The sequence below is a fragment of the Pezoporus wallicus genome, unplaced genomic scaffold (assembly GCF_028554395.1).
Source record: "Pezoporus wallicus isolate ANWC-B61680 ecotype Strahan unplaced genomic scaffold, APGP_CSIRO_Pwel_v1 contig_5261, whole genome shotgun sequence".
NCBI classification, from domain to species: Eukaryota; Metazoa; Chordata; class Aves; order Psittaciformes; family Psittacidae; genus Pezoporus; species Pezoporus wallicus.
In genome coordinates, this window is record NW_026642423.1 from 433,544 (window position 1) to 453,061 (window position 19,518).

Genomic DNA, 19,518 nt, shown 5'->3' on the forward strand with positions numbered 1-19,518 from the left:
TATAGATTACAGCCCTTTTACCTCCATCAAAAACAGTTTTACCAGGGCATATGATCCATTTATCACTGGATCAATACTTACACAAGCCTCCAAGTGGAGGAACACCGAAGAGTTATCTTTCTAGTGTAGTTTAAATCAAATCCCTAAATGCAAAAATTACTCAGCAGTAGGGTTTTTTTGCTAGCTTCACAGGGCTGCTCAGCATGTTACTTTGCACTCCCAGTTATAGCCAAGACAGCAAAATAACCTTCCTCTCTCCAGGATTTTAAAATTGGGATTGATAGATCAAAATTTAATCTACAATGTATCTTTATGGACAGCACCGTTCCACATAATTTGCAGTCCCAACACCATGCTTAACTGGAAGCAATTCTACCAAAGTCAATGGGTCCTCCACATGTTTGCAAGACAAACTTTGCTAGAAGACAAACATCTCTCAAGCAAAATTAGACTGCAGATCATCACATTGGAAGCTAAACTGACATTCTTAGTACTTACATTCTTGCTTAAAGGTAAAATACTCTGTTAGGTGTCTGCATTCATGGTTGCCTCTCAGAAGAAATAATGTGCTTGGGTAGAGAATTTTCAGGACCCATAAGTACAGCACGCACTGTTGAAAAACAAAGATATCCAGTAAAATACACTGGTTTATAAGAACTTAAAAAATTATTACTGAGAAACATTGAACAAGAACGTTAACAGCTTCAAAAGCAAGTACAGCTTAATGCACCATTTTAAAATACAGCACTGCTTCCCTGAGTCCAGTCCTAGACATGTGTTATGCAAATTACTTATTTTCTCAAGAAGAGCCACAAAGAATGCTGTAAAAATATTTACATTTACCAGACGCTCAACAGTTAAAATAAACTCAGCAGAATCATACAATGGAACACTTTCATCTAGACAAATAATGTGTATGTTTGTGCCTAAAACCTGATTTTATATGATTCTAAACACTGGCATAAGAAGAAAAGCAGAGATTGAAGAAGGAAAAAAAAAAAGCAACCACAAATTTATTTACACTTAAGTCATTTGTATAATTTGAAGACTGTTTTTAAACTAACAATGGACAGAGTAAACCCTTTTTCTCCTCAAAAAACAGGTTTTTATTCAGTGTTCAATACTCCAATTGTATTTCTTAAATTTCGTATCTGATTCTTGTATTTTTAACTGAGCACAAAAATCTCAAAATCTTATAAGTTTTGGACTACACTGAAGTCACCTGCAAGTTGCTATTATTGTTCTTAAATCAAAAAGAGTACCCTGAAGCGATCATTCTTCACAGTTATTTTGCATAGAATAGCAAGTACTTGGAGGAAGAAAGAAAACAAAGGAACACTTACAAAAAACAGCAAACATGGAGAAATATATCAAAGACTTCCACTGTGAAGTTTAGGTAAACTAATTACTGAATTTTTCTTATCTTCTTAGTAAAAATATGCAAAAAAGTAATTTTTCTAACGATACCGTTTGCTTTCCAACACTTCCGTAAGTCTAAAATATCCTGATATATTGCAAAGTCCCCAGACTCTTTAAAACTGTTTCCCAGCAGAAAGCATAATCAGTTTCTTATAAAACAAGTGCTTATCATCAAATGAATACATGAATTAATTTGGCAGATTCTACAACTGTGAACTGTTTTAGTTAAGTCAGTTGGGATGAAAAATTTATGAGTTGCCAACCTTGAAAACATGTAATAGAAAAATAGCAAAAGAGTCCCTTCCTTTCAGTGAATGGATACTGCATTTGATTAAATTGTACATTTACACACTCTCGATCATGTTACCTATTGAGCATTAAAAGCTTTTTTATTTTTTTACCTTTTGTTGTACTGGCATATTTGGTTTTTTATTATCAAATGCATGCAGACCAATGTCAGAGTTTTCTATGTCCAGATACTTCCAGCACAGAAAAGAACTTGCACACTTATGTGAAGGACTCCATCTTGACCCCAGCAGTTTGTTATATACAATTACAGTAGCATGTAATTATCTCTCCTATTAGGAGCAATGACATTTTTTAATTGGACATGGGTTATTACTAAAATATCAGTGCAATTACAGATTTTTTAGGACAGACTGACTGAAAATTTAATGGTGAAAAATAAAATTTCACTGTTTGAACATTTTTAGAGAATTTCACCTTTACTGTGCTGTGAAACATCAAATATTTTACCAAAAGTATATTATGCCTCCAATCTCTAAGAAATATTTTAAAGTAACCACATATAAAAACTCCTGGAGGTCAACTTAAAACTTCCTAACTGCTAATTAAGGCAAAAACATAAGCAGGAATTTTTTAAGGTTAAAACAGAGAAGAAATGGCTGATTTTCATATGCTATTTTTTGCTTTCTCAACAGGGCCACAAAGCATAGCCCTGCCTTCATGCACTTGCAGCAATTCAACTTTATTCAGATAATCTGCCATGTACTTCGCTGATGTTCCAAGAACCACTCACAGCAGAAGAGAGCAGATTATCTCAATGAAGACAAGCCTTTTAAGAACCCTGGAGTGGTTTCAAGAGTATATTTAACATATCTTTACATGTTCCACAAGTGCATCTAGCATGCCAAATATTATATTAAAATCTGAATTAAAATTATATGACAAAGAAACCCTGAGCCTCTTTTTATTAAGAAATTCAAGAACATCCATTGTACAGAAGTTTCTTCGTAAGAGTAATGGTTGAAAAGCTTTCATACCATGTTTTTATATAGTAACGTACAGTGTTGCTATGTAAATGTCCTTTTCAAGGACAATTACATTATTTGTAATCATCAATAACAGGACAAGAAGATCAAATTGATAAATAGAGAAAGTCTGTTGAAATTTTTCCTTATAAATGAATTTGAGGTAATCATTCCTGCTGCATCTCCTTTTGTCTACCATCCCTAACACAAAAGGCACTGTGCGTGCCCTTCACAGTATATACCCACACGCGTTATTAGAACAGCATGATTTTAATACAAAAATGAAGTATCATACACCATGACTTGCCAATTACTATTTCAAATAGTATGCCACTCTATTAGATTTGGTACCTATTGAGAGACCCCAAGCTGAGGCACTTCCAAAGCTGGCTCCAGAAGAATTGTTAACTTAAAATTCGTAACTCTGAAACTAATTGATATGAATACGTGAGTATCTCTGGAATTTAGCATACTTAACAAACATCCTGAAAAATAAAAAAAGCATTTTAATTCAAAATACCTGAAAAATTAATGGCAGAAACACAGCTCATCCTTAGGGAATATCTGTAATCGCCCTCAGAATTTTAGTAAAGAAAAATATTAATGATTATAAAAAAACATTTGATTACATAGGGAAAATTAATCTACTTTATACAAATAAACAGCCATAATAAATTAAAACACTTTGCAGCCATTACTCACCTGTTTACCAAAAAACTACAAAACCAACTTCCTGGCTATTTCCAGAGAAGCAGGATTATGTATAATGAAGCTATAGAATTCAACTTTTCAAAAACTAACTAAAGAAAGAGGAGGAAAAATGAGTAAGTCTGTCGGTTTCAACAGGACAGTCCAAATGGCGGGTCAATATCCTCCTGTGAGCAGGCCTCTCTCATAGAAGAAAGCACAGCAACGAAGAACATATTCACATCTAAAATTTCATTTGAAAACCTTCATAAAAGTGTGCTTATAGAAAAATTTAGGACAAAACAGATTAATATATTCAGTTACCTCTATACTAAAATAACCTCTGTCTACATAGTCACCGAGGAAGAGGTATCTTGTGTTAGCAGGTGATCCTCCCACTTCAAACAGCTTCATTAGATCAAAGAACTGGCCATGAATATCACCACACACTGCAAGCAAAAATTTTGTTCAAATTAATTAAAAAAAAAAATCTAATGGAAAAGTTACTAAGTTATAGTTAAGAGCTACAAAGTACTTCTAATTAAGAGGAAAGGCAGGTATAAAGCAGGAATAACAAATTTCTGAAGCTTCCCCCTTTGCTTTTTGTTAAGATGCTGTCCTCACTACCTGCAACAATGCTGATGACAGCCCCATCTCAGTCTAGCAAACTGTGGAATACTTTTCAAAGACATTTAACACACTGAGTATTGAGGTCTTGAAAGTTGTCAGCAGCTCTTTACTGTCCTCCCCAGCCCCTTAGGTATCTTCATGAATTCTCCTTGGTATGCACATTTGAAAATGCCTGTTGCTTTGCAACAATTTGCTGTGTCCATGTGGGACTGAATAAAGCAGGGAGTATGCTTTCGTTTCTACGTCAGACTAACATACCTTTTAATATCATCATATCTTCTCTTTGCTCAGTTACTTTTCTCCTTCAAATAACCATGTTCACTATTTCAACAGTGGATTTTTCTTGTGTTTTTAGAATATGAGACAGGACAAGACCAGTGGTCAGCAACCTAAGGCAGAAGTGCCAAAGATAGCAGATGGGAAGACTTTGAAGAGCATACAACAAAGCCAGGTCATCTCACAATTCAAAAAATAAAGAAATAGAAATTTTAAAAATATGTGGAAGAGAACTACTCCTAAATCCTCATTCCCACAGGAATTCCCAGCTCAACGGAAGTCAGGAGCTGCCTTCTTGCTTCTGCATGAGGGATTGCTGATAACAATTAACAGGAATTAGAGAGATTGTGCCTTCCACTGAAGCGAAATGTCGCTGAACAACTGATGAATAGCATCTTCTGACTTCTCGGAGTTTATCAGTAAATTTTTTTGTGGAAAAAAAGTTGTTCTAATTTTGGAAAGAAATACTGGATATGGCACACCACAGACAGGATTGTTATTCCCTCGGAGCAGACCATTTGTCATCATGACCTACAAAGTATTAGACTAAATAGAATGAGTCCTCTTTTATGTCACTTTTGTTAAGATTTCTACTGAAACACTGCAAGAACTTTACTTCTTTCTCAGCTGCTAATTAACCAGTAGCTCTGGGTAACTACTTGAACAAACAGAAATATATAAATTCTAAACATGAATAACTGTGTAGTTTTATCTGGAGCTTCAAAAGACTCTGAGTTCAGACAGTCACTTACTGGTTTCCACCATTTCAATCACCTATTTAAAAAAAAAATAAATTGCAGTAATAATGAAGCACTATTTAAGTGTTTTCATTTACCTGATATTAAGAAGTGAAAGCAAGGTGATGTACTAAAAGAAGCTCTTCAGACATAAATTTTACAGAGGTCCATTTAGAAGAAAATACATTCACATAAAAAAAAAATCCGATTTGAACGCATAAATCAAATTTACTTTCATTACCATAAATAACAGACATGCAACATCAGTGATTTTCTACTAGTCTGGATTGTTTATAAATAAAAGTACTAAAGGACACCTGTTCCACCTTTCATGAGGTCAAGCAGAAATTCAACTAGTCTAACCATGAAAATACTCACCCCCCCCCCACCCCCCACTAGTCAGTCTTGTATCACAGTGGATCTGGTCCTAGCACATTAAAAATGCTAGAACAACCTTTCAACACTTTCCAGTACTACTACCCTCACAAAGACATGGTTTCACGTGCAATCATGAGCCTCATCTACAGAGGAACTACAAAGGTGTATTTTCACTCAGCATTCCAGTTCACAGTATTTGCTTCAAACTACAGCAATTAGCTTCTCTCCACATGTTTAGACTTTAGGATAATTCTGAGTTCATTTTTCTATAGCAGGTAGTTATCTTTACTCCCACTTACAATACTGCAGGAATTAGTAATCCGTAATTCATCAACATTAAAGGTTTTTCTGTTTTGTCATTTTAATAGCAATCATACTATCTTTTTCCAATTGTTTAATGACTTCATTGTGAAAATTAATGTGCAGCCTGTTTTTTCAGACCACTTGAGTATTGTTAAGCAAATACAGTTGGGAGTGACAGTTCAATGACTATACAGAAATTTTATTTTAGCGATTTTTAACATGAACTCAACTACTGAAAATATCTGGCTTTTTTCAAATTTATTTATGAGTGAAATTATATAGAAATATTACCTGTAATTGGTGCTTCAACTTCTATCATAGTTTTTTCCCTCCGTAATATTGCAGCACCCTCATTGATGATTCTAAGTGCAATTTCTTCGTCTACTCGACCCTCTTTTATCAAGTGGTTCTTCAAAATGTCAACCCTTGGTCTTCCATCTGTGTCAAACACTTCTTCAGATGTCAAGCGATGAGTTGGTGGAAAAGGGACAGCTAAAATTTAAAAAGAAGAAACACTAGTCGCAACAATGCCATTTTAAAAATATACTCCATCTAGGCTTGGATCTGTCATGGAATAGCTGCTATCCAAAGTAGCAGATTTGTCTTTCAATGAACCAACTTGATGCCATCATTAAAAGCCAGATGGAACAGTGCCATCTGTGTATGTATATTTTAAAAATTGGCATCTAGAATGTGTGAATTTGTAAACTATAAAACAAGAGTTAGAAGACATTAATATGTAAAACATCTGGAAGAGTCAAAACTGCTTTTGCAAAGGGACACATCTCCCTCTCCAATATACTGCCATACTCTGAAGGACTCAACAATTATCGAGGACGCAGGAGATCCATTTCATATCCATTCAGACTTGCAAAAGGCATTTTGAAATTACTTATTTCCATCATCAAAGTGTCACACACACACCCCACCCCACCCCAAACACCAAAACACCCCAACCAACCAACCAAAAAAACCCACCTAAACAAATCCACAGCTAGCAAGTAAAGGATACAATAATGTTTAAAGGACTAGATATAAAAGGAGGTAATAGCCAGCACCTAGAAAGGGAGATTACTAGAGGACTCCCACTAGAACCTGCGTTATTTAATAAATTCATAAATTACACTAAAAAGAAGGTAACTAATGGGAGTGATGTAGCATTCAGGTGACAGTAAATATTCCAGACAATGAAGAATATGGTAGGCTATGAAGAGCTATTGTCCACACTACTGAGTGGCTTAGCAAAATATGACATATTAAATAAAAATACATGCAAATTAATGAATGAAATCAATCCTAACTTTACATATAAAAATCATAGATTATAAAATAACTATTACTATTCAGAAGCAAGGTCTTTTCTATAGTTCTAGGAAAATACTTGATGCTGACAAGCCAACAAAACCCAGAAAACTGAATATTAAGAATTATTAGTAAATGAAAAACAAAAGAAGAAGTAATGGTGCCACCAACAAATCTAGTACGCAACTCTGGTTTGTCCAAATTATTAAAAAAAAAAGAATCAGGAAGGATTCAAGAGACAATAATGGAAATCAAAAAGTTAAGATTTTATTTCTTCAGGAATAACTAGACTAACTTCAGCCTAAACCCATGAAAACTAAGGGGGACTCTAACAGAGGTCTATGACAGCATTAATGGAGAAGATGAAGGGAGAGCAGCACTAGTGCAGATGGCCCCTGAATGGCAGAAAGTGCCAGGGTGAACTCGGCCAGTTTGAAGTTTTGTCAAACCACTGACTAAGCAGCCTAACAAGTTTATGCTGCCAGAAAAAAAAAATAAAAAATTTTGGGAGCCTACAACATTGTCACTTTAGGTTGAAATTCCTTCTTTGACTTTGTTTTCCTTATTTTCCTGTTGCACTGTCTCTAAAAAGACTGAATTTTAGTAGAGGCTGTTCAAATCCTACAAACAACTTTAGAAATTAATGGAAGTACAAGAACTACTTGGATCCCGCCTCACAGGTCAAAAGCAGCCAGGTTTGATCCGTATCTCAAAGAGGTAGAGCAGGTCTGATGCTGGGGACAAAAACCAGGCTCAGCAACTGCCCAGACAGCACATTTGAAGGCCAGCAGCTTATATGAATTCAGTGTTAATTCAGTAACAAATGAAATATGAATGTGGGATGTGGAAGAAGAGGATACGTCAAAATTGCCACTAAGCAATGCATCAGAATATCATTGCATTCCTGCTAGATTCCAGGAAATGAAACTCATCTGACGCCTCCCTACCAAAGCATACTGCTATTGAAAGAATTGAAAAAAAAAAAAAGAGCAGAATCATTCAGCTACACTCCATTTAAATATTATTTCAAATACATTCAAAACCAAAAATTAGAGAAACACATCTATTCAAAGATAAGAACTAGCAGTATGAATGCACTTGTATACAGCTTATTCATACTTAACTTTTTAAGCTTTACATTCCAAAAATCAATGCTTAAATACTAAAACAATCATTGACTTCCTTTAAATCGACTTCTAGATTACTAGCAAATTGCTACCTTCTGGTTTATGCAATAATAAAAACCTATGAATAAAATGTCTGTATGCCTAGATCACACTCATATATTCACTGAAATGAAATTATACTAGAATATAAACTGGAGAATTGTATGTTCTTCCTCTTATAAAAGATTCTAAGAAGGAAAAAACTAAAAAATGTGTCTTTGCAGTTTAGAACAAATTTGGCACTTTATTTTTGGACATACAGTATTTTATTAACAGGAAAGAAATGACATGCCTGTTCTTCCGGACTCTTCTAGCAATGATTCAAGTTTCATTTGGAAGTGTTACAATTCCATGTAGTCCAAATGTTAATAAACTTAACATATTTAAGAAATCAAAGGACAACCATGTCTGTTCCATGCACAAGAATTGTTTAAAAACATAAATCTGTCTCTGAAAAGAGAAATCCATTGTTCCAACATGATAAATTTAACTGATTTTTAGAAGCACTTAATTATGACCATGCAAATATCAATTCCAGCATTCACCGTTTTTTTGAACTTCACTTTCCGATCTTCATATTCTCTTCATGTTATTTTTGCATTACTTGGAAGTTTATATTAATCTGTGCATAAATTTGTTTTAGGCCATTTCTTCTCCCACTTTCTTTAACATACTATCTGTGGGCCCAAAATTGCTTCCAGCAGCAGAGTTGTTCTCATCCTTTTATGAGAGACCAGACAACTCAAGAAGTAGATTTCTCCTGCTTTAATTTTTGTAATAGCATTAGAAATCATACCTTCCCAGAACCAAAGTCAATCACTTCCAAGACACAGTTTTGTAGGAACTGCACTTATTAGTTCTAGCACTATTCCTAGACAATGATGTACTTAAGTGAAAGATGACCCTTTTTTTCTCTCTGGAGGTTTTTTTGGTAGATGCAGGCTGTGGTAGAGCATGGTCTGTTGAGGTGAAATGAACACCTGTTCTTCAGTCTCTAATGTGCAAATCATTCCTGACTTCTTACTACTACCAATGGCTGCAGAACTCAGAAATATGGTTTTGACCTCTTCCTTATGACAGTTCAGAAATATTTCAGGGCTTATAAGCACAGGGCAGATGAAATTTTCTTCTCTTTAAAAAATTCTTATGTTCATGTATTGTATTTCAGATCAAATGTGCACTCAATTCTGCCCATTTTAAGAAACTACAGCTTGGAGCTTGTCTAGCAAGTTACATTTTCTTGGAGGCTATAAAAACCAATGTTTCTGTCCAGTGCCTGGAAGACTCAGATTATTATAATTGCTATTCTTATAAAGATTCAAATTAAAAACTCTGTATACCTAGGGGTTATCCATAATGTCCAACACCAATGAATGTAGTATCACAAGTAGTTAAGCATTCATAAAGTTATATTTGCCTCATGAAAAAAGCAAGTCTTACAACTACTTCCTCAGAGTTTAACAAAATCCTTTTCACAAAATTCATGTCTTTTCCTATTGCTCAAGAAGGATTTTTATTCTTAGAATAATCTTCAGAGAAGACAGACTAAAACGTGGCAAAAGATTTTATCTGCATCACCCAGCTGCATAAAACAGTAACACTTACTATAAAAAACGCTTCCTTCCATTTTATACTTTAATTTTTGTCTTAACAATAGTTAACATTATATTACAGCTCACACCTTCGAAAAATATTACAAGTAACATCTTTTAATAGGTTAAGAATGATCATTTCTGAAGCACATACACAATTTCTGCAAACTAAAGGGTTTAATGAAACCTTTGATGAAGCAGTAATAGAATGTTATAGCCTAAGGAAAAAGAATTGCAGCATAATGTGTTCCAAGACAGAAATATAACCCATGTTTCAAAGTCTTTGTGCATAACCTGAGCTCTTGGGACTATAATGGAATGGTAATTAAGAGGAACTGCCCTAAGGAAATAACATGGTGTTGGTCATTAAAGGATTCCCTTCTTCCATTCCCAGCAAAGCTAAGCAATAGGAAAGCATTTAGAGATGAATTTCTAAAAACTTATTGCTGCACAAAATAACATACTATATCCCATTAGTAAAAGCATAGTAGTAACAAAGATAGCACATCGTGATTGCACATTCAAAATTTTTAACAATAATGCTGGGGAAAAAAAAAAGTAGAGAAACAAGCAAACAAACAAGCAAAACCAAACAGTGGGCAGCTTTTGGGATTGTTTTTTATTACTATTTGTATACGCATTTGCAAAGAGGAAAAAAAATCACCTTACCTTTATACTGCACTAGTACTTAAAACAGAGATACCAAGCGCAAAACCTCTAAACCTAGTTCTACACTGACTTTCTAGAAACTTCTAGGCATATTTATACCTTAGAATAAAGCATGCTACAGAGATCCAAAAGTTAGCACCAATCTGAACAAATTCACAATACACTGTAAAAAGGTTCAAAATCAGAAAACTACGTAAGCATGGCGCTTTTAGCCAGTACAATAATCCCTGCTGAGAGGTGCAGTATGGCAACTAACACACACTACTTTCAGACCCAAAGCAGATCTCACATTGCCTAGTAACCAAGTGCAACAGTAGCTGCTAATGAAATCTTACATGTAGATACTGTAAATTTAAACCACACTGATATATATGCCTATTTTAATAATCTTGGTTAAATATGGCTTGTATCAGAGACAATCTGTTGGAATAGGCTTATGAAAAAAGATGAGATCAAAGCCTCTAGACTAATGATAAGTATCAGGGATCAACTGTACAAGGTATTGTACTTCCACAAGCAAAGTATTTTCTGCTCTTAAGACCTTAAAACTTACATAACTTTTCTTCTCTGACAGTGAAAGAAAATAAGCCATTTTTTCCTCTATAATCAGAGGTCCATGATATGTTTAATGAACTCAGTTTGCCTGTAAAATCATGTTCAAATCCCAGATTTCATTTTCTGTTTCAAGAGTAGCTTTGATTTCACAGATAGTCTCAGCTCACACTATCAAGGTTACTAAACACAGACATTGTAATGAATTTGTAGCTTTGGTGGTATTTATATGTGAAACAGTATATAATGTTTGTCTCCACTAAGTGATATTACGTATCAATACAACCACGTTGTTCTGTGAAAAGATAGGCCAGTCGCCTTCCTTTTGTCAGCAGGCTTATTACCACAACAGCACAGCTGTCTGTGTGTTTTCTGTCATTTGGTCAAGTTTTGTGGGCTTTGGTTTTATAAATGCATTGCTGTCTATGTATTGTCATTTCAGTCTGTCCCTGGAGTTTTTTCATGCTTCTGCCAACATCTCTACAGAAGAAAGAGATGTAGCACCCATGACTGCTATGAAGACAGAATATATCCAATTATCCCCCTGCATTTGGAAGAACAGATTTGAAAAGAAACAGCATAAAGACATCCCAGATGGTCTACGGACCAGGAACCTTGGAAATATTAGTTAAGCACAAATACACAGCAGTGTCTACTTGACTCAGAAAGCTACAATCAGTTGTCAAAAGATGAACGTTACCCTATTCATCCCAAACAAGAAAGAACAAATTCAGCAAAGTCAGTTTCTTGCGAATTACGGTATTTTTCATAAATGCCACATATCTATCCCTTTACTCAAGTTTACTTGAATGCATGCTGCAAGCTATATTAACAAGCATTCTAGAAGCAAGGAAAAATGACCCTGTAAACCCTGAAACCCTATGAAGGCACTGCAGGCACTTCTTAGTCCATCCTTACCATATATCCTAGAATCATAGAATGGTTAGGGTTGGAAGGGACCTTAAAGATTATCTAGTTCCAACCCCCTGCCATGGGCAGGGACACCTACACTAAACCAGGTTGCTCAAAGACTCATTCAACCTGCCCTTGAACATTTCCAGGAATGGGGCAGCCACAACTTCTCCTGTGCTTCACCACACTCTCAGTGAAGAACCTCCTAATTTTGTCCAGATCCTGAACAGACACTTCGATCATTTTAGCTTCCACTGCATCTTACCACCAGGAATTCCACAGATTTAATTACATATTAAATGGAAAAGTATTTTACCTTTCCTTTATATTAATTTCTGGAAAATTTTGTTCAGTACTGCATTTCTCCTTTTCACAGTGAGACAAGAACTGTAGCTGTTTCCTATTCAACTCTTCCATTAAACATCATTCATGGTGTAAGCAGTATCTAACTCTACCCCCTACTTAGCTATCCCCTTTCCAAGTCACAGATTTCTCATCTTTGTTGATCCACCTTCCATGATAGGCAGTCAGTGCCTTTGAACATATCTTTAGATAAAGAAGAAAATCAGGAAAAGGTACCAAAATTACAGGCTGCTGTTCAAGATGCACATATAACACGAGGCATATAATGGCATGATGGTGTATTCTCTTTTCTGAACTCATCTTCTAATATTCCCTAAACTCCTCTCAGCCTGTTTGACTGCCACTGTACTAATATTTTCATAATATTATCCATACAGACCCTAACATTTCTTTTCTGAGTTCACTACCCTCTACATTTAAGCGAAAATTGATCTTTCCCTCCTTGTGGAGTCTACTCTGCCTTTATTAGAACAGCATCTCCTGCAATTTCTTTGCCCAGGCACTCGGTCTTACAAGAGCTATCTGAAACATCTCTGAAGTTTACCATCCTGAATAAGTGTTACTATTTGCCATTCACTTTGTTTTCTAATTAACTTATCAATACATTTAAAGAGCCCAGATGACAGATGTTAACCTCACTCAACTATGGAAGTTTATAACCTAATAACATCTTTTCTTTACCAATTTTGATCCAAAAGAGGATATTTTCTCTTTCGCTTAAAGACTCTGACGGAGGAACCCAATGAATAGTTTTGCTTGGATCAATCAGCCAACTGCCTCCTCGAAAATATTCTAACGACTTCTCTTGCATTCCATCTATAAAAACTGTACCAAGTCCTCTTTAATACCTTATTTCCCCAGGGGTATAGTTAGTCCACTCTTTCTTACAAGTGCTATGAGTCTGCTTAAATTAAACTTACTGATCTACAGTTCCCATTTCAATCTAGAGTTTATAAAAAAATGCTGCTGTGCTCTATCTCTCAGGCTCAGAAGATGAGTTATGCCAGAGGCTATGGAAAATAAATCTGCAATTTTGCACCCAAAAACCCCAAAAGAAATCCTTCAGAGCCACTGGACAAATATCTTCTGGTCCTGGGATATTTTTTGAACATTCGTTTTGTTGATATGTTCTGAAACCACTTACATTTCAATGAGACAATTCTTTGGTCCCACTCAACAATAAGAACTGACTCATGTATGGAAGTGTCCTTACTTCCTTATGCAATAAATACACATGTAAGTACTCACCGATTTTTCTGCTCTGGCCTTAACTTCCCAAGCCTCCACTGCCAATTTGTCCTACTGAAGTTAAGGCAGGCTTCCATTTTTGGGTGGGCCTTCTTGTTGTTAAGATTTATTCATTCTAACCATCCTCGCAAAACAAAGCATAAGGCCAGTCAAGCATTCACTTGTCAGAATTCAGCTCCATTCCATTGTCTCTCCCAAGAGAAAATTGTGATTTTTTTTTTTTTTTTTAAGGATGACCTTTAAATACTCTCTTTACTCTGCTGCAATTCTGGATCATTTCAGAATCATTTCTGACCAGCAGCATAAAGGCATTCTAAGTGCCTTATAATATTTTTAAAACAGCCTTCATGCTGCCTGTAAACATTTATCCATTTACCTGTTGGGGTTTGGTTTGGTTTTTTTTTGGTTGGTTGGTTTTCTTACCAGTCTGTGAATGCTGAAATTGTGATGATTTCTGTGATGATTTCTTTATGTCTTACACAGAAATCATTGTTAAAAAGTAGTTATTAATGTCTTAATTTAGGACCCTGCTGAAGGATATGAGTTACTTCTCTTCGCAATTCTCTGAAGAGTTGTTTCAACGACCTACCATTTACTATCCACGATGACTGCCTGTCAGTCAGACTCTATCATGACTTTCCTCCAAAACAAAGGAGTTGGTTGATGAGAAAATGAACATGGGCCGGCAGTGTGCACTTGCAGCCCAGAAAGCCAACCGTATCCTGGGCTGCATTAAAAGGAGTGTGACCAGCAGGTCGAAGGAGGTGATCCTGCACCTCTACTCTGCTCTTGTGAGACCTCACTTGGAGCACTGTGTGCAGTTCTGGTGTCCTCAACATAAAAAGGACATGGAACTGTTGGAACAAGTCCAGAGGAGGGCCACAAGGATGATCAGGGGACTGGAGCACCTCCTGTATGAAGACAGGCTGAGGAAGTTGGGGCTGTTCATCCTGGAGAAGAGAAGGCTGCGTGGAGACCTCATAGCAGCCTTCCAGTATCTGAAGGGGGCCTATAGGGATGATGGAGAGGGACTCTTCATTAGGGAATGTAGTGACAGGACAAGGGGTAACGGGTTAAAACTTAAACAGGGCAAGTTTAGATTGGATATAAGAAGGAAATTCTTTCCTGTTAGGGTGGTGAGGCACTGGAATAGGCTGCCCAGGGAGGCTGTGAATGCTCCATCCCTGGCAGTGTTCAAGACCAGGTTGGACGAGGCCTTGGGTGATACGATTTAGCGTAAGGTGTCCCTGCCCACGGCAGGGGGGTTGGAACTAGGTGATCTTAAGGTCCTTTCCAACCCTAACTATTCTATGATTCTATGAATACCGAAGCTTCCCATTTCCAGAAGAACAGACATGATCTCCAAATTTAGCATAAAGTATCCATTAGTTCAACACAACAAAGTCCTGTGGATTGCTTCCGAAAACCTAGTAGCACCTGTAGTGGGCAAAGCACAATGGCATGAAGACAGAGTACTTCCAAGCACAACTTTGTCGGGTAGCTACCCACAGGTGGGTCAGAGAAGCCCTGATGCTTTGCCCTCCAAGGAAAGCCAATGAAGGCTCATCCCTACCATGCCCAGGACCACTCTATCAAACTGAGCTTACAAGCACTTCTTTTTCCTTTACTACAAGATAGCAAAACAGTTGTTTTGGTAGAAAAGATATACTACAAATTTAAAGTATAAAAGTCATATGCACTGAAAGGTCAGGTGTGCTGACTGAAGTCAGTCAATTATCATTCAAAAAGAAAAGGCAAACCCAAGCCCAAAAGCACCAGATACAGCAGGTAAGTATCAACAGCAGTTTAAAGAAAAAAGATACTATTTCCTCCCCCTGTGATTTTGACAGAACATAACAGAGGAAACTGCTACCTTCCATGAGACACTACCATCTTTTAAAGCTGAAGAGGGTGTCTTACAAAGGAGTGAATCAAGATGACAGGTTCATTTTCTCATCTCTATTTAAAAAAAGCAGTAACAAAAACCTCACCATAAGACACGTTTTGGAACCAAATGCCAAAAACTGACTCCAGACATTTCAATTTTACAGCTAACCATTAATTAATAGGAAACTCTGCAAGTACAAATTGCTTAGGCAAATTGCTTACACCATGAAAAGAGAAAATTTTGAGCTTTCTATACACTTTAAAAGCAACCAATCTGATGATACAATTCATACTTGGGAAGGTATGCCAGACCAACACAGCTAGACTGTTTCAGACTGCATATTTAAAACCATTATCATGTGTATTATATATATATGCCTAATATGAACATTACACCTGATAACATTTCAGATTTTTTTCTAGATACATGCGTTTCCCACTAATTGCTAAATATACAGGTCAAAATACAAAGAGGGACACATCCTAATTATTATCCTACCTTATTAGAAGAGTTACTGATTATACAATAATGTAACTATTTTTTCTTGAGTACCTCTTGCCCACTTCTACCAACATATATTATTAGTGATAATGGATTTAATTTCTCATGGCCTCTGAAATGTAATAGCTATTTTTCCTCTCTTCCAGTAACAGAGGAAGAAGGCAAAGCTAAAATAAAAGCAAGAGATGAAACAATGCAAATACCAGGAGGCATTAAGTCCTGAATTCACATTTCCTCCTAAAAAGACCTAGTATATGGAGAGCATAAAAGCTGAAATATGGACCAATAGAGACACACCAGATAACATTACTACATTTTTCTCTGTAGCTTTTCTCAAGGACTTAAGACATTATAAATGAAGTATCTCAGAAAAAAAGAGGCAGAAAGCCTGGGTGCCCCAAGGATGTTTTTTTTTCTTGGGAACAGAGCTCACACAACACACACGCGCACACACAAATAACATTTGCAGAACACTTTCATGCTTTTTTTTTTCCCCTATAATGGATCACATTAAACAAAATAAATATGTCAAAAAAATGACCTTAAAAAGAATCCCCAAACCTTATTATGGTAAATACATACTAATAACTATCAATAAATAAGTGGACACTTAGGAAAAAAAGAGGCAATTTCTGCAATGAGCATCAGAGAAGTTAGAAGTATAAGACATTATGCAACCATGTGAACTGCTGTCTTAACAGTTCCACCAGCATGCCTGGTACACACATTTCCAGTATAAAAAGTTAACACTTTGGTGTCCTTTAGTATGCAATGTTGCCTTGACAAAAGCAGAGGGCCCACCTTAAGAAAGTATCGCCATATCTGCAATCTATTCATCGTAAACCCAGCAAGAGTACGGTGATCATTTCTTGGTATGCAAGAGGCAACACGTCTATTGGCGAACAGGGATGTGACAGTTGTCCCATTTTAACATGTTTTTAACTTATTTATGTTGCGTAGGTATTCCCAATAAGCACTGACGTAACCTGCAATCTTGCATCTCTGGAGTCACTGTACAAAAAACATATTTCCAACTTCACAGCACCTAATGGGGGATGGGGGAACCAAACCACCCTGTCCTTCATATCAGGAACACAGACAGCTTGGCACAGCTGTCCAGGCTTTCTCCAGAAGCCAGTGATTCAGCACAAGAGACATGGACAGGACAGGTCAACAGAAGGAATAGAGAAATGCTGCTACACTAACATTTAACTGGTTGTAACTATGTCAGATGAAGCTGTCAAAGCCTGATTACCTTTATAATAGTTATGCATCCTACACAACCAGGCTCAAAGAAATACTGTAACCCCAGGCTGTAATCCTGTTAGAGTGAAGCAAGCCTTACCTGTGATCCTCAACAACCAGATGAAGGTTTTCCAGCACACTCTAAGGTGTCTAATCACTTACCATTAGCTCTCTTAACGCTGTTTGAAGAACTTAATTTGTTACAAGAAATTGCAATAAAGCTACAAAAATCCAGCTATGCTTTATACTAGCACTAATGAGCACAAGTTTCCAATAGACTAGTTTTAACATTTTCTACTTTTGCTCTCGCAATTCCTTCAACCAAATCAACAGGTTAAGCAACCCAAAATGAGTAGCAGCTTACTGTGAGCAAAGCTTTCCAGCTTACTGGAAAACATGCTGATTTCCAAAACATACTATGGGATTCCAAAGCTTTAATTAGGACCTGATGAAGACAAAGATATCCTTTTAATTTCTCAAGACACTCCCCCCTCCCCCGTTACATAAAAAGTTAAATGGACAGATCTCTGACACTCTGAACTCCATCAGACCCTGTGCTCCCTCGGAACGTCAATCTTAAAAGCAGGCTGCTTTGTGTACAATCAGGAATTCCAAATATCACAAATATCATCACTGCCATCGCCAAATACAGCTCAATATCAAAACCTTCGAGATCAAAATAAAATGACTTGTCACTTGAGTCAACAAAACCTAGAAATTGTTTGAGGCGTTACCTATACCATCCTATAAACGACAATTTAGATCTAATGGATGTATTAAGGAGACTTTAACGTTGAAGGATTATTCTCATCACAAATACTAAAATAACACATTTGATGTGCTCCAGAGCGAGACTATTAATGTTTTACAGCGTTCTGGTTACTAAACCGTCTTAGTTTTACACAGATATATCTACTTTAAAAGGCTTTTACTTTTCTTTTCCCTGAGCAGTATAACACGTTCGACTTTTAAAGGCTTCCCACGAGACTGTCCTACCTAGAAAGGCCGCGAAGAAATAGATCAAGGTGATTTTTTTTCCATCAGAACAGGGAACCTGAGACCAGTAGCCAATAGAAAGGGCGGCAGCACCTTTCCACTCCCTCTTCCTCGGTGCTGTCAGCTTCTGCAATTACAAGGATCTCCTTTGCGCAAACAGAGGAAAACCCCCACAGAGAACGAGGCGTGAGGGGTCAGACCCCAGGCGGGGAAGCCGGCGGCCCCCGGCCTGCAGAGCACACGAACACTCGTGACAACAGCGGCCGAGCAGCGCATAGGAGCGGGAGGCGCCAGGGCCGCAGGCCGTGGGCGCTGCTTCCACCCGTGACACCGCACCCTCAGCCCCATGGGCAGCTCCTTGAGGCGGGCGGCAGCCCCGGGGGTCCCCGCAGGCAGGGTCTGCCCCGCTGCCGTCCCGGTCAGCCTCCACGCCCGGCTCGGCCTCCCCGCCCACAAGCCAAGCCGACCGGGTGTCTCTCCAGCGGGGCTGGGACCAAGCAGCCGTCCCGCGGTCACACCGCCCCCAGCCCCACCTGCGGGCGGCCCGGCGACCATCAGCCGCCCCCGCCAGCCCGTGCGCCACCCGGACTCGGGGTGCCGCCGCCCTCCGCCGCGCCGGGCAGCCATGTTCCCCGCGCTCCCGCCAGATCCGGGCCTGGTCAGCGCCAGGCCGCGATGAGAGGGGCGCTCACCCTTGACGGCGCGCTCGCTGGTGGCGTGGGGCGTCAGCAGCAGCACCTTGCTCCCCTCCTTGGCGGACATCGCTGGGCGCTGCCGGGCTCCGGCCGCTGCTGCTGGGCGCGACGCCGCCTGGGTCCGCCTCCTCCGCCGGCGGGCTGGCGGGGAGAGGGGCGTGCGGCGGCCGGCGGCGGGACGGGGCGGGGCGGGGGCAGCTAGAGGCCCCGGGCGGCGGCGGCCCAGCGGAACATGGCGGCAGGCGCGGCTCCCAGCTCCTCGCGCAGCGAAGGGACAGTCCGCCTCGGGCCCGGCATGCACCGCGCCGCCACCCCACGAGGGGACTGCGGGAGCGTGGCGAAACTCCTGGCTTCGCCGCGCCGGCAGCGCGCCCGTTAGGGAGCGTGGCGAAACTCCGCTCTCCCCGGGGCGGTGCCTCCCACGCGGGGCGCGGCGAGGGGCGGTGGCTGCGGCCCTGCGCCTCCGGGCTCTGCCCCGCGGCCGGGGAACGCAGGCGAGGAGCAGGGCGCGCCCCCGCCCCCGGGACAGGCGGGTGGAGGGCCGAGAGTGAGGGGGGGAGGAGAGGGGCGGGGTAGGCGGCCCGAACCGGCGGCCACCATGGAGAGCTCCGCGGGGCCGCCCCAGCCGCTCCTCCAGCCGGGTCGAGGCACTGCCCAGCAGGCCGCACGGCGAGGGGAACCATTTTGT

The 19,518-nt window shown here is 39.0% G+C and overlaps 1 protein-coding gene across 5 annotated transcripts in view; it reads right to left on the reverse strand.

Annotated features, from left to right (window-relative positions):
- PPP3CB (protein phosphatase 3 catalytic subunit beta) overlaps positions 1-19,257 on the reverse strand; it is a 42,265-nt gene extending 23,008 nt beyond the window's left edge. For 2 of the 5 annotated variants that reach the window (XM_057430307.1, XM_057430306.1), the window contains exons 1-4: positions 18,828-19,257; positions 5,993-6,193; positions 3,702-3,826; positions 499-610 (exon numbers count right to left, since the gene is read on the reverse strand). In XM_057430307.1, the coding sequence (XP_057286290.1) occupies positions 499-610; positions 3,702-3,826; positions 5,993-6,193; positions 18,828-18,897 (508 nt within the window). In that variant the 5' untranslated portion in view covers positions 18,898-19,257. Of the gene's footprint in view, positions 1-498; positions 611-3,701; positions 3,827-4,265; positions 4,397-5,992; positions 6,194-18,827 lie in introns of those variants that run through there. The other 3 variants (XM_057430305.1, XM_057430304.1, XM_057430308.1) reach the window with 2 other exon arrangements.
- Between the last annotated feature and the right edge of the window lie 261 nt (positions 19,258-19,518).